The sequence below is a fragment of the Oncorhynchus mykiss genome, chromosome 6 (genome assembly GCF_013265735.2).
Source record: "Oncorhynchus mykiss isolate Arlee chromosome 6, USDA_OmykA_1.1, whole genome shotgun sequence".
Classification (NCBI taxonomy): Eukaryota; Metazoa; Chordata; class Actinopteri; order Salmoniformes; family Salmonidae; genus Oncorhynchus; species Oncorhynchus mykiss.
The window spans coordinates 20109403-20132784 of record NC_048570.1 but is presented as its reverse complement, the minus strand read 5'-3'; the positions used below and the strand labels follow the sequence as shown (position 1 = coordinate 20132784).

Genomic DNA, 23382 nt, shown 5'->3' with positions numbered 1-23382 from the left:
GACCCTAATGAGGAGCTCTCTCTCTCTCTCTCTCTCTCTTCTCTCTCTCTCTCTCTCTCTCTCTCTCTCTCTCTCTCTCTCTCTTCTCTTCTCTCTCTCTCTCTCTCTCTCTCTCTCTTTCTCTCTCTCTCTTCTCTCTCTCTCTCTCTCGCTCTCTCTCTCTTTCTCTCTCTCTCTTCTCTCTCTCGTCTCTCTCTCTCTCTCTCTCTCTCAGTGACCAGGTTATGAGGTAATTGGGCTTGTGTAGTAGCCCTGACAGAAACTTTGGCCAAGTTCTGCCATGTGGTGGAAGCCTCCATGTTTGTTGACAAAACTTCCTCAAGAGCCGGAGCATACCCTGATTCCACATTCACCATGTTCTTTCTCTGTTTGATAAGAAAAATGTTGATTGTAGACGTTGGCTACAGTTGAAACAGTACTTACTATTACCACAACGAATAGAAGATGATCAAGTTAGACTTATACACTTGATATTTAATTGGAGGGATTAGACTTCCTAGAATGTATGACGATACCTTGAATTTACGTTGTTGGTATGATTTCACGTAACAGAATCTTTTCACGTTGGAGAATGGTCTGGGGCTAGTCCTCAAACTCTCCTGGTTGGTCACTGGTTGGTTGGTCCCTCCCTCCCTCGCTCCCTCGCTCCACTATTATGCAAACGGTTTTCAGTCATTGAAGTTGCTCAATATGTAAGATTTTACTTAATTTACATTGCTCATATTATGACTTTTATTCAGCTACTTTCTGTCCTTACTACACCTGTATTAGTCACTGTGGATAACTTCAATTGTAATTCATTGGAAGTCACAGTGGATTTGTGCCACATGCCACTATGCTACTTCTCTAGCACATTGTGGATAACAAAACACGGGTGTTGGTGTTTGGTTACCTTGGCAGCAGTGTGATTGATGTTTGAGACAGCGGCTGTACTATGGGATAGAGCCCCGCCCCTGCAGGAGTTACTGCAACCTCAACAACCCCACCCCTGCCAACACAAACCCCCCCTCAAGCTGCAGGAAGGAGAGAGAGAGAAAGAGAGAGAGCTTACACATGTGGCCAGGGAAGGAGGGAAGAGTCAGAAGACAGAGAGAAAAAAGAGGGAGAAGAAAGAGAGGAGGAGGGCTTATACTCGCTGGCCAGGAAAAGACTGTCGAGAGGGAGAGGAAGGAGAGGTAAGGAAAAAAGTGGAAGAGAATTGACACACGTTGGTAACAACTACAGAGCAAGAGAGAGAGAGAGAGAGAGAGAGCAAACAGGAGTCCGAGGAAGGGAAAGAGAAAGGAAGGGGGTGAGAGAGAGCGATTAATAGAGGAGGCGGATCCGACTCACACTGTGGTCTGAGAGAGGATTCCTGTGTAGTGAATAGTTTTAGTTGGAACTCCAGTCCTGTGTTCTCTGACTTATCTACCAGTCTCTGTTTCTGTCAGGACCATAAGCTCCCAGGCTGGGGCACAGAAGCCCTAAACACAACACGACCACAACAGGAACATTACAGGACCACTCTGTTGGACCCATGCACAGGATTATTGCAGTTCGAAGGAGAGGTCGAAACACGGTCTGAAAAGAATCTTATCAGAGCAGGACAGCTTTTTGAGATAACTGTAGAAGTGAAGAGTGACCACTGTGGTTTGACCACAATCTGAACACAATAGGACCGTTTGACCAGGAGGGGAAAACGTGGGAACTGTGGGAACCGTGGTTTGAACAGGAACACTTTCCTTTCTAGGGAGTTGTGGGGTCTGTGGTTTGACCTGAACAGGACCGTGGGGGCTGTGGCCTGGACAGGACAGTAACGTGTGGGAGAGAAGGTGACATCATGAGTATTGTTATGAAGCCACGATCTCGCTCCATCAGCTCTCTACGGAACATGGAAGGAATCTGGTAAACAGACATACAATGTCTTCCAACCACACACTGTCCTGTTTCTCCCTGTTTCTGTGTTCTCTTTCCCCTCTCTCTCAAACCTTTATCTCTCTCACCCTTTTCTCTCTCTCCTTTGTCCTGCCACTTTCCTCTCTCACTCGCCCAATTTCCAGTTCCCTAGTAGTAACTTTATCGATCAATTGCACATAAGGTCCAACCACTTTTACTCCAACCCCTCCAAAAGACACAAATATGCCTCTCTCTCTCTCTCTCTCTCTCTCTCTCTCTCTCTCTCTCTCTCTCTCTTTTTCCATCATCCTGTGTAAGGCTCTGTCGTTTATCTCCACATCATCTTCCTCTCCCTGCCTCTGTCTCCTGCCTGTCATCTCAATCCTCTCTGCCCTCTCTCCTGCACCCTTATCATACTTCCCACTGTTCTCTGGTTCCTTTCCTTCTTCAGGCTGTCAAGCTCTGGCCTGTCCGTTCATATTTGTTGTTTTGACTGTGGAACATGAGAGGTTCTTGGTTAACTACAGTAACTGTATGTGAGAGATGTCTTTTTCTAGTCTTCCTCTCTGTTGTACTCTGTTAACTATACAACACAGTGAAAAGAAGAGAAGTCATCCAGCATGGATGTTTGCCTCTGTGCTGTGGTGTCTCTAGTTACTATGTTTCCATCAGAACTCACCATGTCAACACCATACAACAGCCGTTACATACTCTCTCATAAGGTGGTAAAGGCTGTATGTTAATCATCATGTACTCTGGAACGTCTCCCTAGCAGCGCCCCCAGGGTTCTCCTCTTCCATAGAATGCACCTCCAGGTGGCTGCTCTCCCCGCCCTCTTCTCTCCCTCCTGTCTCCACTTGTCTATGGCTTCTTTTTCTCCCTCATCACTTCTGCACTCACATGTTCTCTGCAAGGGTAGATCCCTGTCGAAGACTAGTTTATTTCCACAGGGTTTCTCCGACGTACTTCAGGCTGAGCAGTACAGTCCAGTCCTGAACAAACACACAGCATGCTGGTTCCCTCCTCGACCCTGGCCTTAGGGTCGCTCTGTTCTCACACAGCCTGCTAATTATCCACATAAGCCTCTCAGACTGGGAGAAGGCCTGTGTGAACTAAGCCCCATCATCATTAAAGCCATTGCGGAGTTATCCATCTGAATGAGGATGCCTTTCAAGGACAGGTATTATGATCAGATTAACATGGAGAAGGATATCTCTAATAGTCTGCCCTGAGGGTTCAACCTCATCTTTCTCTTCTACTCAGATTTCAGCTGATGTGAGATCGTATATGCCTATATCTGTAATCTTTTGTAACAGTGTGCCGTTTCAGTCATTTAAGACAACAGAGCATTGGGCTGATATGAATGGATGGTGACCACAGATACTATCGTTTAAATGATTTATTTTTTATATCTCCATCGGTCCAGTACTGGGCTGTTGTTTACTTCTCAGTTTGTCATAACTCTTCTTCTCTTATGGACTTACAGTTGAAGTCGGAAGTTTACAGACACCTTAGCCAAATACATTTAAACTCAGTTTTTCACAATTCCTGACATTTAATCAGAGTAAAAATTCCCTGTCTTAGGTCAGTTAGGATCACCACTTTATTTTAAGAATGTGAAATGTCAGAATAATAGTAGAGAGAATTATTTATTTCAGCTTTTATTTCTTTCATCACATTCCCAGTGGGTCAAAGGTTTACATACACTCAATTACTATTTGGTAGCATTGCCTTTAAATTGTTTAACTTGGGTCAAACATTTCGGGTAGCCTTCCACAAGCTTCCCACAATAAGTTGGGTGAATTTTGTCTCATTCCTCCTGACAGAGCTGGTGTAACTGAGTCAGGTTTGTAGGCCTCCTTGGTCGCACGTGCTTTTTCAGTTCTGACCACAAATGTTCTATAGGATTGAGGTCAGGGCTTTGTGATGGCCACTCCAATACCTTGACTTTGTTGTCCTTAAGCCATTTTGCCCCAACTTTGGAAGTATGTTTAGGTTATTGTCCATTTGGAAGACCCATTTGCGACCAAGCTTTAACTTCCTGACTGATATCTTGAGATGTTGCTTCAATAAATCCACAGAATTGTCCCTCCTCATGATACCATCTATTTTGTGAAGTGCACCAGTCCCTCCTGCAGCAAAGCACCCCGACAACATGATGCTGCCACCCCCGTGCTTCACGGTTGGGATGGTGTTCTTAGGCTTGAAGCCTCCCCCTTTTTCCTCCAAACATAACGATGGTCATTATGGCCAAACAGTTATATTTTTGTTTCATCAGACAAGAGGACATTTCTCCAAAAAGTATGATCTTTGTCCCCATGTACAGTTGCAAAGCGTAGTCTGGCTTTTTTTGTGGCGGTTTTGGAGCAGTGGCTTCTTCCTTGGAGCAGTGGCCTTTCAGGTTATGTCAATATAGGAGTCGTTTTACTGTGGATATAGATTCTTCCTGTTTCCTCCAGCATCTTCACAAGGTCCTTTGCTGTTGTTCTGGGATTGATTTGCACTTTTCACACCAACGTACATTAATCTCTAGGAGACAGAACGCGTCTCCTTCCTCAGCGGTATGATGGCTGCGTGGTCCCATGGTGTTTATACTTGCGTACTATTGTTTGTACAGATGAACGTGGTACCTTTAGGCGTTTGGAAATTGAATTGCTCCCAAGGATGAACCACACTTGTGGGGGTCTACAATTGTTTTTCTGTGGTCATGGCTGATTTATTTTGATTTTCCCATGATGTCAAGCTAAGAGGCATTGAGTTTGAAGGTAGGCCTTGAAATACATCCACAGATACACCTCCAATTGACAAATTATGTCAATTAGCCTATCAGAAGCTTCTAAAGCCTTGACACCATTTTCTGGAATTTTCCAAAATGTTTAATGGCACAGTCAACTTAGTGTATGTAATCTTCTTACCCACTGGAATTGTGAAACAGTGAATTATAAGTGAAATAATATGTCTGTAAACAATTGTTGGAAAAATGACTTGTGTCATGCACAAAGTAGATGTCCTAACCGACTTGCCAAAACTATAGTTTGTTAACAAGAAATTTGTGGAGTGGTTGAAAAACGTGTTTTAATGACTCCAACCTAAGTGTATGTAAACTTTCAACTTCTACTGTATGTGTGTGTGTGTGTGTGTGTGTGTGTGTGTGTGTGTGTGTGTGTGTGTGTGTGTGTGTGTGTGTGTGTGTGTGTGTTTGCATGCGGGTACACACGTGTCTCTGTTTGTGGAATCTGAACATTTTTCCCTTTCGCCTTTCAAACCAAGTCAAACCAAGTAAGTCACATGGACTGGGACTGGGAAAGGTGGAGTCTACTGTGGACGTTATTGCATGCCTGAACAGGACAGAACCAAGTGTCTGGGGCCTGCTCTATGTCAACTCACTATCAGAGCTCTCAGGCTGCTTTGATACTCATAAAGGTTCCATGCTTTCTAACATACAGAAACCCTTGAGACGGAGGGGGGGGGGGGGGGGGGGGGGGCTGCCTGGAATAGTATAGGTGTCATTGATTGAGTGGGTGTGTGACAGAGAGAGAGGCGAGACAGAGAGAGACAGAGCGCGAGAGAGAGACAGACAGAAAGAGACAGAGAAAGAGAGACAGAGAGAGAGTGAGAGCGACAGAGCGAGCGAGAGAGAGAGAGAGACAGACAGAGAGAGAGAGACAGAGAGAGACAGAGAGAGAGACAGAGAGAGAGACAGAGAGAGGCAGAGAGAGCGAGACAGAGAGAGACAGAGCGAGAGAGAGAGACAGACAGACAGAGAAAGAAAGAGAGACAGAGAGAGAGTGAGAGCGACAGAGAGAGAGACAGAGAGAGACAGACAGAGAGAGAGAGAGACAGAGAGAGACAGACAGAGAGAGAGAGACAGAGAGAGAGAGACAGAGAGAGAGAGACAGAGAGAGACAGAGACAGAGAGAGAGATAGATAATAAACTCTCTATTTCACTTGCTTTGTCAATGTTAACATTTTTCCCTTACCAATTTTCAGCCAATGAGAGAGAGATATTAATGTTTAGTTTTTTTTTCCCTTTTGTACTTTAACTATTTGCACATCATTACAACACTGTATATAGCCATAATATGACATTTGAAATGTCTCTATTCCTTTGGAACTTTTGTGAGTGTAATGTTTACTGTTCATTTTATTGTTTATTCCACTTTTATTTATTATCTATTTCACTTGCTTTGGCAATGTAAACAAATGTTTCCTTAAACAAAATTCCCTTAAATTGAAATTGAGAGAGAGAGAGAGAGAGAGAGAGAGAGAGAGATGAGCAATTCTTCATGGCTGACAGATTGAACAGCAGGTTCTACCACAAGGGAACTCTCCATTATGTCTCCTCCTGTTATGTCACAGTAGCTGCAGTACAGTATATGTCTCCGTGACATCACAATACCTCTCCCCCTCCAACCATGCCATGTCTCTGTGACATCCATCACATCTCACTTTCCATTCTGTACAGAATATCACCCTGTGTGAAATCACAATACCTAACAGACATGCCATGTGTCTCAAAGAAGCAATACCCCTGAAATACCCCTCCCCCCTCCTTTTCTGTGTCACACACCCCACCTCACATTTTCCATGTCACATGCCACGTCTGTATGACATCATAATGCTCCCTCCCCATATCCCACTGTCTCTGTATTTGCTTTTGCTGGCTGATATGTTTAGTTGTTTATCTGACATGTTTAGTTGTGGCCAAGGGCAAGACACACACTGTCAGCACCACAGTGTCTCTCCTTACCGTCTCCTCTCCTTTCTACACATTGATTATTTACCAAAGACACTCATCTCTGGCCTCCCTAATAGCCATCTAGACCAAGCCCCTCTGCTGTGTCTAAAGGGATACAGTTTATGTCAAATTCATGTCAAAAGTTGATATTTTGGCATTTAAGCTAATCCTTATCCTAACCCTTTTCCTAACCTTAAACTATTTCTCCTGACCTGCTATGTTAATTCCTAACCTGGTGCATAAATTCTCCTAACCTGCTACGAAAAGTAAATTCTGACATAAGCTGTATACCATCTAGTCAATACCCCCTTCTGTTGTGGTTACTGTTCTGATGACCCTGCCATGGAGATGTGTATTAATAACCGTCACCTGTGACTCAGAGATGCCCTATGGCAAGTCAGTTGACTGGGTTTGTAGCCTAACTACAGCAGAGGTTCTCAACCCTTTTGGGACTGGGGACCCCTTTTGTAATAGCAAATTCATCAGGGACTCCCTCATAATCAGAACACAACTTGTGTGTGTGAAGAAAATTGCCTAAAAGTAGTTTTACTATAACACCTGCAGTTGATGGCTGGACGAACCAGGTCTCTGGCCTGGGAAAATAACATTTAAAGTCCTCCCTCTTGGCATTAGAGAGAAAGTTTTCAAGTTTTCAAGCAAATTTCCTGCAGTTCTACACATTTTGTTATAGGGCAGAGATGTTTTTTATTGTTGCAGCTTTAAAGCTAATATTTTTGCCATTTTGCCATGACACAGATAGAGAACTTTGCAGTTTTAAAGCTTAAATTAAAATGCATTTATGTAAAAAAAAAAAAAAAAAAAAAAACATTTTGGGGCAATAGTATGGAGTTGACAAATGTATTATTTGTGGAGTACTGTGGATACCAATATCCCTGTGAGCCTCCCAGGCCCATGTTGCCCAGGGTTAAGAACATCAATTGTAGATTAATAGCATCACACTGTATTACACACTTTAAACTTATTCCACAGATCAATTTAATATGTTGTTTGATCAGCGCATTTTTCCCTCTTGTCCTCTTTGTTCGCATAGTTTGCATTCAGTGTTCTCCCATTCATTTATATATAGCACACATGTACACACTGTATCCTGGTTGTCACGTGCATTATTATCAGTTATGCTTGGTGGTGCAGTGTGTGACATCAGGAGAATTACTGACTCATGAGACCCACATACAACACAGAGACTAACTCTCAATGAGAACAGTGTGTGTGGTGTATCTGAGTCCAGGTTTATAATTGGAAAGAGAAGGGAAAGGAGGATACCTAGCTTGTTGCACAACTGAATGCATTCAACAGAAATGAATCTTCCGCATTTAACCCAACCCCGCTGAATCAGAGAGGTGCGGGGAGCTGGCTTAATCAGTGTCATCGGCGCCCTGGCAGCAGCTGTTATGGGGGTTAACTGCCTTGCTCAACAGATTTTTCCACCTTGCCGGCTCAGAGATTCGAACAAGCAACATTTTGGTTACTGCCCCAATGCTCTAACCGCTAGGCTACCTGCCACCCTTATTCAACGTGCTGCTAGGGCGTTAGTGTGGGGAACACGTCATTTATCAGTCACTTAGTGTGATAGCAACTGGGGAGGGTTCAGCGCTGCTTTTACAACTATGACATCGAGACAGAAGGGGAGAGAGAGGGAGAGGGTGCAGAGAGCGGCCAGAAAGAGACAAACAGGACTGAAAGAGAGAAAGAAGACAGGAAGCTGGGTACAGCGTAATGAGCACAATATGTGTTCCCTTCACTCACTAATTAGGCACCAGTCCAAACTGGCACATTTTCCATCCAAAGGTCAGAGCAGTTAGACCCTACGTGGCTGTCTGCCTCCCAGACCCTGCGTTTCAGCCTAGCAGGCCCTGCCTCTTAAGGTATCGCTGTCTCATTACCTCTAAGGCATCTCTGTCTCTCTGCTTCTCAGACCCTGCCTCTCAGCCTCTCTGTCTCCTAGACCTGCCTCTCTGCTTCTCTGCCTCTCTGTCTCATAGGACCTGCCTCTCTGCCTCTCTCTCTCTTAGGCCCTGCCTCTCTGCCTCTCTGTCTCCTAGACCTGCCTCTCTGCTTCTCTGCCTCTCTGTCTCATAGGACCTGTCTCTCTGCCTCTCTGTCTGCTAGACCTGCCTCTCTGCTTCTCTGCCTCTGTCTCATAGGACCTGCCTCTCTGCTTCTCTGTCTCCTAGGCCCTGCCTCTCTGTCTCTCTGCTTCTCTACCTCTCTGTCTCCGAGGCCCTACCTCTCTCTCTCTCTCTCTGTCTCCCAGGCCCTGCCTCTCGCTCTCTCTCTCTGTCTCCCAGGCCCTGCCTCTCGCTCTCTCTCTCTGTCTCCCAGGCCCTGCCTCTCTCTCTCTCTCTGGCTCCCAAGCCCTGCCTCTCTGTTTCTTGGGCTTTCTCCCAGGCCCTGCCTCTCTATCTGTCTATCTCTCTGGCTCCCAGGCCATGCCTAAGGCATTGGCGCTCACTAAATTTTGTCAGCCGGTGATTGTCAAGCAAATAACTGTCGGTCTCACGGTAATTGAGTGTTAATGAACATAAACACATTTAGCATCTCCTGGCTTCCGGATGCATATCATCCTTTATCGGTGTAATGAGGTCTGTGTGTAGCTTGTGTAGAGGAGTCAGGTGCAGGACAGCAGATATGAGTAAATAAACGTAATTTACTCAAAAACAGACAAATACTATACTAAATACTATTGTCCAGTGAGGGAGGAAGACCCGTCAGGAAGTACACCGACAGGTGCGACCATGGCCGTTGTGGAACGGGTAGGGGTTGTAACTTCCCTCTGGGCAGGTGCCTGGGCAGGTATCCTGGGAGCCTTGCACTGGGCGCACACAGAGCAGGAGGAAACATAAACCCTCACGTCCTTGGCCAAGGTGGACCACCAGTACTTCCCACTGAGGCTGAGTCTGACTGATGACCAGAGGAGGGTGACGTGTGGGCCCAATAGATCAAACGGTCGCGAAAAGCAGACGGAACGTACAGGCGCCCAGCTGGACATTGGGGGGAAGTGGGCTTTGTGTGTAACTCCCGCTCAATGTCCGCGTCCAGCTCCCACACCACAGAGGCCACCAGGCAGGAGGCCGGAAGTATGGGATTGTGATCCATGGACCGCTCCTCTGTGTCATACATCCGGGACAGCGCGTCTGCCTTAGCGTTCCTGGAACCTGGTCTGTAGGACAGAGTGAAAACAAAAGGGGTAAAAACATGGCTCACCTTGCCTTGAACCCTCGCCGCCCGGATGTACTCCAGATTGTGGTGGTCAGTCCAGATGAGAAAAGGATGTTTAGCCCCCTCAAGCCAATGTCTCCACGCCTTCAGAGCCTTGACAACAGCCAACAGCTCCCGGTCCCCCACAACATAGTTTCGCTCCACCGGGATGAGCTTCTTCGAAAAGAAGGCATAGGGGCGGAGCTTCGGTGGCGTGCCTGAGCGCTGAGAGAGCAAGGCTCCTAATCCCAGCCTCGGACGCGTCCACCTCCACTATGAACGCCAAAGAGGGATTCAGATGAGCCAGCATGGGAGCCGAGGTAAACAGAGCCTTCAGGTGACCAAATGCCCTGTCCGCCTCAGCTGACCACTGCAGTTCCCCCTTCAGCAGTGAGGTAATGGGAGCAGCTACCTGACCAAAACCTTGGATAAACCTCCGGTAGTAGTTGGCAAACCCTAGAAACCTCTGCACTTCCTTTACCGTGGTGGGAGTCGGCCAATTACGCACGGCTGAAATGCGGTCACTCTCCATCTCCACTCCTGAAGTGGAAATGCGGTACCCTAGGAAGGAGACGGACTGTTGGAAGAACAGACATTTCTCAGCCTTGACGTACAGGTCATGCTCCAACAGTCGACCAAGTACCCTGCGCACCGGGGACACATGCTCGGCGCATGTAGCGGAGTATATCAGAATGTCGTCGATATACACCACTACACCCTGCCCGTGCAGGTTCCGGAAAATCTCATCAACAAAGGCCTGGAAGACTGATGGAGCATTCATCAACCCGTATGGCATGACGAGGTACTCATAGTGCCCTGAGGTGGTACTAAATGCCGTCTTCCACTCGTCCCCCTCCCGGATATGCACCAGGTTGTAAGCGCTCCTGAGATCCAATTTTGTGAAGAAGTGCGCCCCGTGCATTGACTCGATCACACTGGCGATGTGAGGCAGCGGGTAGCTGTACCTCACAGTGATCTGATTGATCCCCCGATAGTCAATACACGGGCGCAGTCCCCCATCCATCTTCTTCACAAAAAATAAACTCGAGGAGGCAGGTGAAGTGGAGGGCCGAATGTATCCCTGCCCCAGGGATTCGGAGACATATGTTTCCATAGCCGCCGTCTCCGCTTACGACAGGGGATACACGTGACTCATGGGAAGTGCAGCGTCTACCAGGAGATCTATCGCACAATCCCCCCGTCGATTTGGTGGTAATTGAGTCGCCTTCTTCTTACAGAAGGCGAGAGCCAAACCGGCATATTCTGAGTGGATGAGCACGTTGGAGACCTGGTCTGGACTTTCCACCTTAGTCGCACCAATGGAAACCCCCACACACCTCCCAGAGCACTTTCGTGACCACACCTTGAGAGCCCTCTGTTGCCACGAAATAGTGGGGTCATGACAGGCCAACCAGGGTAGTCCCAGAACCACAGGAAACACAGGAGAATCAATAAGGAAGAGACTGATTCTCTCCTTATGACCCTCCTGCGTAACCATGCTTAGTGGTGCGGTGGCCTCTCTAATCAGCCCTGACCCTAATGGTCGACTATCTAGGGCGTGCACAGGGAAAGGCATATCCACAGGAACAAGGGGAGTCCCTAAACTACGGGCAAATGCACGGTCAATAAAATTCCCAGCTGCGCCTGAATCTACGAGCGCCTTATGCTGGGAATACGGGGAAAACTCAGGAAATGTAATAAACACATGTGAACAACAGGGGGCTCTGGGTGAGCCTGGTGATGACTCACCTGGGGTGGCACGATAGTGCCCTGCCTGCTGCCTCGACTCCCTGAGGAACCCCCCCAGCACCGACCAGTTGTGTGCCCTCTGCGGCCACAGATGGTGCAGGGAATGGCCCCTCCTCCTGTCGCCCTAAGTGCAGCACCTCCCAGCTCCCTGCCATCCGGCAGTCGTCCCATCATACTCTCTCGGGAGCACAAGCCGAGTCCCGCTGGGACTGGGTGACGGAGGGGTGGACAGTGGGGCCTGCTGTAGTGGGGCTGGTGGAGGCGCTGGACGACCTCATTACAGAATTACTCACCGAGAATGGAGTCAGCAGGAGCAGACGCCCTCCCTCTGGCGATAGAGGAGCGCGTCCAGCAGCACGCGACCATATTGCAATGTCTGGGCACCGCCATGGATCACCGCCATGGATCGCCTCCTCCTCTCTCGTTGGGAGAGAGAATGAGGCGATCCATGGCGGTGATCCAGGGCGGTGATCCATGGCGGTGCCCAGACGTTGCAATATGGTTGCGTGCTGCCGGATGCGCTCCTCTATCTGTGCTGCTGGACGCGCTCCTCTACCTCTATCTGCTCCTGCTGACTCCATTCTTGGTGAGTAATTCTGTAATGAGGTCTGTGTGTAGCATGTGTAGAGGAGTCAGGCGCAGGACAGCAGATATGAGTAAATAAACGTAATTTACTCAAAAATAGACAAATACAATACAATCAAGCGAGCCCACATAACGGACCGTATTACATAAAAACAATTACTCACAAACAAACATGGGTGAACAGAGGGTTAAATAATGAACAAGTAATTGGGGAATTGAAATCAGGTATGTAAGACAAAGACAAAACAAATGGAAAATGAAAAGTGTATCGGCGATGGCTAGAAGGCCGGTGACGTTGACCGCCGAACGCCGCCCGAACAAGGAGAGAGACCGACTTTGGCGGAAGTCGTGACAATCGGTGCTGTGGTACTGCATAGTAACAAACATAGTCATCTACGACTTAGGAAACATGTTGTTATATAAAATGTACATTAAATGAGACTACAATTTGAAATAATTACAACTTCTTTTGAATGTAAACATGCAACAGAAGTGGTTGCCTTATTATCTATGCAAAAAGTGCACTGTGAACCATTGTACATGGTCCTTGAAATATTATTTTTAAATTTTTATAAAATAGGGTGTATGTTTTCTGGAGAACAAAAGAGTTTAACCAAAATATTATTCTGAATGCACAGAACGTCACTGTGGGCCATGCAATATTCATGTTGAGTCACTGTGGGCCATGCAATATTCATGTTGAGTCACTGTAGGCCATGCAATATTCATTTTGAGTCACCGTGGGCCATGCAATATTCATGTTGAGTCACTGTGGGCCATGCAATATTCATGTTGAGTCACTGTGGGCCATGCAATATTCATGTTGAATCACTGTGGGCCATGCAATATTCATTTGAGTCACCGTGGGCCATGCAACATTCATGTATAAGTCACTGTGGGCCATGCAGTATTCATGTATAAGTCACTGTGTGTGCCATGCAATATTCATGTATAAGTCACTGTGGGCCACGCAATATTCATGGATAAGTCACTGTGGGCCATGCAATATTCATGTATAAGTCATTGTGGGCCATGCAATATTCATGTATAAGTCACTGTGGGCCATGCAATATTAATGTATAAGTCTGTGGGCCTTGCTCTGCATTAATGAGAGAAATTACACTTTCTGTATCCTGCCAATGCTTTGAACTTTGGCACAAGTGGTGTGAGAGCCACTCATAGATACTGGTGCAGGTGTTCATTGGTGAGCCTGGTGCGGTGTTTGTTTGTAATAAAGTTCATTGTGGAGAAGGCTGATTCACAGCTGGATGTGGAGCCAAACATGGTCAGGATGTATGGTGCCAAAAGGGACATCAGCTGCAGGCACCATCTTTCCCCAGAAAGTTACAGGGTCACAATCACCAGCCTGCTCCTTCAAAGACACATTTTATTGCAGCTTAATCAACTCAATTTGCTGTGATGTAACATCTACCCATCTGAAGATCTGTTTTGCTTCTTCTGACAACCTTGTCACATTTGTGACCAAGAAGGGTTTCTGGATGATCAGCAACAGTTCTCTTCCAACAAAGCGAGCCCTGAAGTTATCCATAAGCTTCTGGATGAAATCAACATGGTTGGGAACATCTTTGTCTCCCTGCGTTTGCACCAACAGATCGGGGAAGTGCACAAGTTCTCCCTGGAGATCATTCTTTGACTGCGGTTATCATATCACACACTGTGTTGTTCTGTCCCTGTAGCTTAGCATTCAGTTGATTAAGGTGTGATGTAATGTCTGTCAAAAATGCAATTGTTTCCATCTTCTCCTCATCTTCCAAAAACTCAGAAAACCAAGTTGCCTTTTCACCCTTTTGCTCTGATAAGAAACCTTTGATGACCTCCTGAACGGCCCATAAGCGTTCCAAAACCCTGCCTTTGCTGAGCCATCTGACATTGTTGTGCTGTAGTAAGTCATCAAAACTGGCATTGGCCTCTGTCAGAATGCCTCGTAGCAGGCGGTGTTGTAGGGATGTAGGGATTGCTCTCAAAACGTTCAGTTTCATCATCATTGTTATGACCTCAGAATACTATTTTCCCAAACTGGCACACAGGACAGATTGATGGATGATGCAGAGATATGATGTCAGGTCAGGGTGGTCCTCTTTTAAATGTGCAACCAGTCCCCTCCCTCTTCCTGTCATGGCTGGAGCTCCATCTGTGGTGATGGAGACCTCTGACTTCAGATCTATCCCCTGTCTGTCAGCATCCCTTTTATGGCCTCATGGATATCCTCTCCCCATGTGTGTGCTTCTAGATTTGTTAAAACTAACAGCTTCTCACTGAATCCTTTCTTTGTTTTGTTATAAAATCTGACAACCACCAGAAGCTGGGTGTTATCCATGTTTTCTGTTGATTCATCCACAACTAATGAAATGAACGGTGCATTCTGAAGGGCCTCATCAAGTTGTGAAGTTAAATCTTCAGCTAATATTTTAGTTCTCCTCATTGCCGTGGAACCTGACAGTGGGATCTGTTTGATCTTTTCCATGAGCTCATCTTTTAGTTCACCTTCAAGCAAGGTGTCAGCAACTTCACACATGCAGTGCCTTGCGAAAGTATTCGGCCCCCTTGAACTTTGCGACCTTTTGCCACATTTCAGGCTTCAAACATAAAGATATAAAACTGTATTTTTTTGTGAAGAATCAACAACAAGTGGGACACAATCATGAAGTGGAACGACATTTATTGGATATTTCAAACTTTTTTAACAAATCAAAAACTGAAAAATTGAGCGTGCAAAATTATTCAGCCCCCTTAAGTTAATACTTTGTAGCGCCACCTTTTGCTGCGATTACAGCTGTAAGTCGCTTGGGGTATGTCTCTATCAGTTTTGCACATCGAGAGACTGAAATGTTTTCCCATTCCTCCTTGCAAAACAGCTCGAGCTCAGTGAGGTTGGATGGAGAGCATTTGTGAACAGCAGTTTTCAGTTCCTTCCACAGATTCTCGATTGGATTCAGGTCTGGACTTTGACTTGGCCATTCTAACACCTGAATATGTTTATTTTTGAACCATTCCATTGTAGATTTTGCTTTATGTTTTAGATCATTGTCTTGTTGGAAGACAAATCTCCGTCCCAGTCTCAGGTCTTTTGCAGACTCCATCAGGTTTTCTTCCAGAATGGTCCTGTATTTGGCTCCATCCATCTTCCCATCAATTTTAACCATCTTCCCTGTCCCTGCTGAAGAAAAGCAGGCCCAAACCATGATGCTGCCACCACCATGTTTGACAGTGGAGATGGTGTGTTCAGGGTGATGAGCTGTGTTGCTTTTACGCCAAACATAACGTTTTGCATTGTTGCGAAAAAGTTCAATTTTAGTTTCATCTGACCAGAGCACCTTCTTCCACATGTTTGGTGTGTCTCCCAGGTGGCTTGTGGCAAACTTTAAACAACACTTTTTATGGATATCTTTAAGAAATGGCTTTCTTCTTGCCACTCTTCCATAAAGGCCAGATTTGTGCAATATACGACTGATTGTTGTCCTATGGACAGAGTCTCCCACCTCAGCTGGAGATCTCTGCAGTTCATCCAGAGTGATCATGGGCCTCTTGGCTGCATCTCTGATCAGTCTTCTCCTTGTATGAGTTGAAAGTTTAGAGGGACGGCCAGGTCTTGGTAGATTTGCAGTGGTCTGATACTCCTTCCATTTCAATATTATCGCTTGCACAATGCTCCTTGGGATGTTTAAAGCTTGGGAAATCTTTTTGTATCCAAATCCGGCTTTAAACTTCTTCACAACAGTATCTCGGACCTGCCTGGTGTGTTCCTTGTTCTTCATGATGCTCTCTGCGCTTTTAACGGACCTCTGAGACTATCACAGTGCAGGTGCATTTATACGGAGACTTGATTACACACAGGTGGATTGTATTTATCATCATTAGTCATTTAGGTCAACATTGGATCATTCAGAGATCCTCACTGAACTTCTGGAGAGAGTTTGCTGCACTGAAAGTAAAGGGGCTGAATAATTTTGCACGCCCAATTTTTCAGTTTTTGATTTGTTAAAAAAGTTTGAAATATCCAATAAATGTCGTTCCACTTCATGATTGTGTCCCACTTGTTGTTGATTCTTCACAAAAAAATACAGTTTTATATCTTTATGTTTGAAGCCTGAAATGTGGCAAAAGGTCGCAAAGTTCAAGGGGGCCGAATACTTTCGCAAGGCACTGTACATTCTTTTACCACCTCAGCGTCTGAAAATGTTTTTGGGTGTTTTCCCAAAACCCAAGCTATCCTCATTGGACACTCCATTGCACGTGGTTGGGGTGTCAGTGAATTGACAAGGACTTTGGTGGAACTATCATATTGGGATTTGAGTTGGTTAATCTTGTTTGTTCTCACCTCCGTGTTCATGGGATACTTCTTTTTTTTTTCTTAAAAAAAATGTGTTGCCCCCAATTTCGTGGTATCCAATTATTAGTAGTTACTGTCTTGTCTCATCGCTACAACTCCCGTACGTGCTCGGGAGAGACGAAGGTCGAAAGCCATGCGTAAGCCATGCATCCTCCGAAACACAACCCAACACAGCGCGCATCCAACCCAGAAGCCAGCCGCACCGGGCGTCGGAGGAAACACTGCACCTGGTTAGCGTGCACTGCGCCCAGCCCGCACTGCGCCCAGCCTGCCACAGGAGCTAGTCACTGATGAGACAAGGATATCCCTACCGGCCAAGCCCTCCCTAACCCGCTGGGCCAATTGTGCGTCGCCCCATGGACCTCCCGGTCGCGGCCGGCTGCGACAGAGCCAGGACTCAAACCCAGAGTCTCTGGTTGCACAGCTAGCACTGCGATGCAGAGCCCTAGACCGCTGCGCCACCCAGGAGGCCCTGTTCAGGGGATGCTTCTGATCGAATTTACTATGCCTGGTGTCATAATGGCACTTAACATTGGCACTTTTCACGAGAGCTACGGACTCACTGCATATCAGACACATTGGTTTTGTGTTAGTTGCGGAGAGAATGAATAAATACTGTTCCGTCCACTCGTCTTTGAATGAATATATGGTTTTCAGAGTCAACTTTTCTTTTTTTAGAACAATCCATATTAACAAAGATACTGGTAACTAAGCTCCTTCTATCTGTAATATTTACATAGATGTCAGTGTGATTCGAGGGACAATAGTGTGATGAGTACCAGGCAGTTAGCAAGTTTGGTAGGCTATTAACGACCATCAGCGAAACTCAAGCTACTATATTTGCAGATGATACTACAATTTATGTAGCAAGACAATCGGTTCAACAGGTACAGCAAGCTTTGCAAGGAGATTTGGAGATTATCAGGAAATGGGTTTGCCATAACAAACTTGCTTTAAACACCAAGAAAACCAAAGTTATGCTGGTCTGTTCAACTAGGAAAAGGCCAAAACAGCATGGGATACAATTAAGTATGGGAGGAGTACAAATTGAAGAAGTGGCAGAAACCAAACTACTGGGAGTGCAGCTAGACAACTGCTTATCATCTCAAATAACTAATCTATGTAAAAAAAATATTAAAACAGCATGCATAATCAGAAGGATAGCTAAATAATTACCAGGGAAAATCCTTCAGCAAATAACACAGGCATTGGTTGAGAGTCAAGTGAACTATTGTTCGGTGGTCTGGGGAAATGCATCATCTAGTGAAGTTAGGAGGCTGCAGAATGCACAGAATAAAGCAGCAATTGTTTTAAGGCGGAGATATGGTTCTTCTGTTGCAGTCATGCGCAGTGTTCTTGGTTGGTCATCAATCGACAAGATAATTGAAAAAAACATGCTTATCTTATTTTATAATATACATCATTTAAAACGGCCAAGTTCTATTCACAATGGTATTCAGTTGGTAAGAGACAGACATTCCGTAAATACTAGGAATAGATTGTCCACCGTCATGTGTTATCCAGACAGAAAAAATAAATGGGCAAAAGAACATTTCGATTTAGAGCAATAAAGAAATGGAATAAATTAACTGAGCAAACTAGAAACCTTTCAATATATAAGTTTAAACATTATTTAAAAACAATTTAAATATAGAATATAGAAATGTTGTGGGACTATAGTAGATGAAGAATCAATATTTTTTTAGATTGAGTATTTATTGGGTCATTATGCTAGTGTATTATGTATGTTTGTAATAGTGTGTTATATGTGAAAGTGTGTTTGTATTATGAATTGTATTTTAATGTTAAGGACTCTTGGAAGATTAGTCCAAATGGGGACTAAAAGAAATCTTAATAAAATCCAATCAAAATCAAATCAAATCAGCTGCATCAGAGATTGGGGAAGCTTAATTTCCATGACTAAATGGTCACACGGAATTTGACTGCCTTCGTAACTAGTGACTGCCCGGGTGGCAGTAATATGGTCACCACAACAGCCCTAGCTATGCCTCTCAGCCACTCTGCCTCTCAGGCTCTGTCTCCCAGGCCCTGCCTTTCAGCCTCTCTCTCTCCCAGGCCCCGCCTCTCAGCCTCTCAGGTTCTGCCTCTCAAACCTTGCCTCTCTGTCTCTCTGTCTCGTAGGCCCTGCCTCTCAGCCTCTCTGTCTCCCAGGCCCTGCCTCTCAGCCTCTCTGTTTCCCAGGTCCTGCCTCTCAGCCTCTCTGTCTCCCAGGTCCTGCCTCTCAGCCTCTCTGTCTCCCAGGCCCTGCCTCTCAGCCTCTCTGTCTCCCAGGTCCTGCCTCTCAGCCTCTCTGTCTCCCAGGCCTCTCAGCCTCTCTGTCTCCCAGGCCCTGCCTCTCAGCCTCTCAGCCTCTCTGTCTCCCAGGCCCTGCCTCTCAGCCTCTCTGTCTCCCAGGTCCTGCCTCTCAAGCTCTGCCTCCCGGGCCCCTCATCCCCTCTGCCTCCCAGGCTCTGTCTCTCAGCCTCTCTGATCAATTAGGGTCACTAACTAGTTTGGAACTCCTCTCACCTCGTTGTCTCTGCCTACAGACAGAAACTAAAACAAGAGGCTCCCACGCTGAGGTCTGTCCAACGCTGGTCCGACCAAGCTGACTCCACACTCCAAGACTGCTTCCATCACGTGGACTGGGACATGTTTCGTATTGCGTCAGACAACAACATTGACGAATACGCTGATTCGGTGTGCGAGTTCATTAGAACGTGAGTTGAAGATGTCGTTCCCATAGCAACGATTAAAACATTCCCTAACCAGAAACCGTGGATTGATGGCAGCATTCGCGTGAAACTGAAAGCGCGAACCACTGCTTTTAATCAGGGCAAGGTGTCTGGTAACATGACCGAATACAAACAGTGCAGCTATTCCCTCCGCAAGGCTATCAAACAAGCTAAGCGTCAGTACAGAGACAAAGTAGAATCTCAATTCAACGGCTCAGACACAAGAGGCATGTGGCAGGGTCTACAGTCAATCACAGACTACAGGAAGAAATCCAGCCCAGTCACGGACCAGGATGTCCTGCTCCCAGGCAGACTAAATAACTTTTTTGCCCGCTGTGAGGACAATACAGTGCCACTGACACGGCCTGCAACGAAAACATGCGGTCTCTCCTTCACTGCAGCCGAGGTGAGTAAGACATTTAAACGTGTTAACCCTTGCAAGGCTGCAGGCCCAGACGGCATCCCCAGCCGCACCCTCAGAGCATGCGCAGACCAGCTGGCCGGTGTGTTTACGGACATATTCAATCAATCCCTATACCAGTCTGCTGTTCCCACATGCTTCAAGAGGGCCACCATTGTTCCTGTTCCCAAGAAAGCTAAGGTAACTGAGCTAAACGACTACCGCCCCGTAGCACTCACTTCCGTCATCATGAAGTGCTTTGAGAGACTAGTCAAGGACCATATCACCTCCACCCTACCTGACACCCTAGACCCACTCCAATTTGCTTATCGCCCAAATAGGTCCACAGACGATGCAATCTCAACCACACTGCACACTGCCCTAACCCATCTGGACAAGAGGAATACCTATGTGAGAATGCTGTTCATCGACTACAGCGCGGCATTCAACACCATAGTACCCTCCAAGCTCGTCATCAAGCTCGAGACCCTGGGTCTCGACCCCTCCCTGTGCAACTGGGTACTGGACTTCCTGACGGGCCGCCCCCAGGTGGTGAGGGTAGGCAACAACATCTCCTCCCCGCTGATCCTCAACACTGGGGCCCCACAAGGGTGCGTTCTGAGCCCTCTCCTGTACTCCCTGTTCACCCACGACTGCGTGGCCACGCACGCCTCCAACTCAATCATCAAGTTTGCGGACGACACAACAGTGGTAGGCTTGATTACCAACAACGACGAGACGGCCTACAGGGAGGAGGTGAGGGCCCTCGGAGTGTGGTGTCAGGAAAATAACCTCACACTCAACGTCAACAAAACTAAGGAGATGATTGTGGACTTCAGGAAACAGCAGAGGGAACACCCCCCTATCCACATCGATGTAACAGTAGTGGAGAGGGTAGCAAGTTTTAAGTTCCTCGGCATACACATCACAGACAAACTGAATTGGTCCACTCACACAGACAGCATTGTGAAGAAGGCGCAGCAGCGCCTCTTCAACCTCAGGAGGCTGAAGAAATTTGGCTTGTCACCAAAAGCACTCACAAACTTCTACAGATGCACAATCGAGAGCATCCTGGCGGGCTGTATCACCGCCTGGTACGGCAACTGCTCCGCCCTCAACCGTAAGGCTCTCCAGAGGGTAGTGAGGTCTGCACAACGCATCACCGGGGGCAAACTACCTGCCCTCCAGGACACCTACACCCCCCGATGTCACAGGAAGGCCATAAGGATCATCAAGGACATCAACCACCCGAGCCACTGCCTGTTCACCCCGCTATCATCCAGAAGGCGAGGTCAGTACAGGTGCATCAAAGCTGGGACCGAGAGACTGAAAAACAGCTTCTATCTCAAGGCCATCAGACTGTTAAACAGCCACCACTAACATTGAGTGGCTGCTGCCAACACACTGACACTGACTCAACTCCAGCCACTTTAATAATGGGAATTGATGGGAAATGATGTAAATATATCACTAGCCACTTTAAACAATGCTACCTAATATAATGTTACTTACCCTACATTATTCATCTCATATGCATACGTTATACTGTACTCTATATCATCTACTGTATTCTTATGTAATACATGTATCACTAGCCACTTTAATAATGGGAAATTATGTAAATATATCACTAGCCACTTTAAACAATGCTACCTTATATAATGTTACTTACCCTACATTATTAATCTCATATGCATACGTATATACTGTACTCTATATCATCGACTGTATTCTTATGTAATACATGTATCACTAGCCACTTTAACTATGCCACTTTGTTTACATACTCATCTCATATGTATATACTGTACTCGATACCATCTACTGTATCTTGCCTATGCTGCTCTGTACCATCACTCATTCATATATCCTTATGTACATATTCTTTATCCCCTTACACTGTGTACAAGACAGTAGTTTTGGAACTGTTTGTTAGATTACTTGTTATTACTGCATTGTCGGAACTAGAAGCACAAGCATTTCGCTACACTCGCATTAACATCTGCTAACCATGTGTATGTGACAAATACAATTTGATTTTGATTTGATTTGATTTAGTTCTTAAATGGATACAAATTGAAAGGAGAAACCAAAAACACTCTGTCCTCCATGGAAGGAGTTTGACACCCCTGCTCTAAGGCCTACAGTATCTGCCTCTCTATCCTTTGCTTCCTAGGCCCTGTCTCTCTGCCTCCAAAGCGCTTTGCAGACACCAACTGGAATATCGCAGAGTACCCTGCTGAATACACCACTTGTCCCTTTAGTCAAAGCAGCTAGTGCCTTCATAACAACAAAATAAACAAACATTATCAACATGCAAAAAGCAAACCTCTATAACACCATAAGCATGCATAAAAACGTATTTACATGCAACATAAATGATTATTCCATTAGATTACAGTTAACGAAACGCTTAATCCAGTATAAATTAACGTATCGAATTTATTATACAAGATTTTTAAATTCTATAGCTCAACGGCAGAGTCATGTCATAAGTGTAAAACTACTAATGGCCCAATAATTTATGCCTTCTGGGAATGTTATAAAATCCAAAGTTATGGATGTCAGAGGTTTTGCAATGTAAATGTGCTTTCAATTCGTCTGTCTGTATATTTCAAGACATGTCATATGAGGGTGTAGTGAGATACCCGATGGGTTGGACAATACTCTTCTCATCAATTATCTTTCAAAAAAAGCTTATACTCAAAAACTGGAGATCAGCCAATCCTCCATCGTTCACGCAATGGAAAATGCTTTATTATCTAAAAATTGAACGAGTGTGGGCGACGGAGAGAAACAAAATAGTACAGTTTGAGAACATTTGACAGAAAGTGATGCGGGCGCCGGAGATAAGAGTGTGGGAGTAGTGGGTCTGGGTAGGGCTGATGTAGTAATGTTTGTATTTGTATGTGCATGTTTTGTATTGTTTATCAAATATTTTTAAACATCTTATAAAAATGAAATAATAATAATAATAATGATGAATACAAAAATAGATTAGAAAAGAATGATTTTTATTGTTAAACGTGACTCTGTAAACATAGTGTCGGCTAGCTAGCTAGAGTGGGAAAGTTAGCTGGTCCGGCTGTTGGACGTACTGCTGACGTTTCACCACACAGTCTACTTTCATGCAATGTTACTGTTTAATGCATTGTTGAGTTTAGAGCAAGAAAGGCATTTCACTCTATTTGTGCACGTGACGTTAAAACTTGAAACTGAACCTTGAATTTCGCCCCCCCCATCATTAAGTTGATGGTTTATATTTGGGATCATGTTTTACAGCTCTGTCATTATTAGCACTTTATTAGGTAAAAAATATATATTTGACATGTGTAAAGTCCACACAGAGGGCCAGAGATAATTACAGAAACCTGTGATAATCTGAAATTCCCTAAAAAGGCCACTAGAACATATCACCTGATAACATTTGATTTATTCCTTGAAAGTTACCAAAATGCAGGTAGTTTATTGGTAAACTTCAAAAGTTTTCAGTGATATACCCTCTCTGTGCAACTCTACCCAGGGGGAACATTATGTAGGCAGCAGGCCCTGATACACAGAAGGTTGGTGGCACCTTCATTTGGGGGGCTCGTGGTAATGGCTGGAGAGGAATGAGTGGAATGGTATCTAATACATCAAGCGTATGGTTACCATGTATTTGACCCCAGTCCATTTACACAGCTCCAGACATTATTATGAGCTGTCCTCCCCTCAGCAGCCTCCACTCTAC

At 45.6% G+C, this 23382-nt stretch overlaps 1 protein-coding gene across 1 annotated transcript in view; it reads left to right on the top strand.

Annotated features, from left to right (window-relative positions):
• Positions 1-1054: 1054 nt before the first annotated feature.
• Positions 1055-23382, top strand: part of LOC110525419 (cAMP-specific 3',5'-cyclic phosphodiesterase 4D) — a 53033-nt gene continuing 30705 nt past the window's right edge. Inside the window, exon 1 of the mRNA XM_036979562.1 lies at positions 1055-1884. Within this exon, the coding sequence (XP_036835457.1) occupies positions 1820-1884 (65 nt within the window). The 5' untranslated portion in view covers positions 1055-1819. The remainder of the gene's footprint in view (positions 1885-23382) is intronic.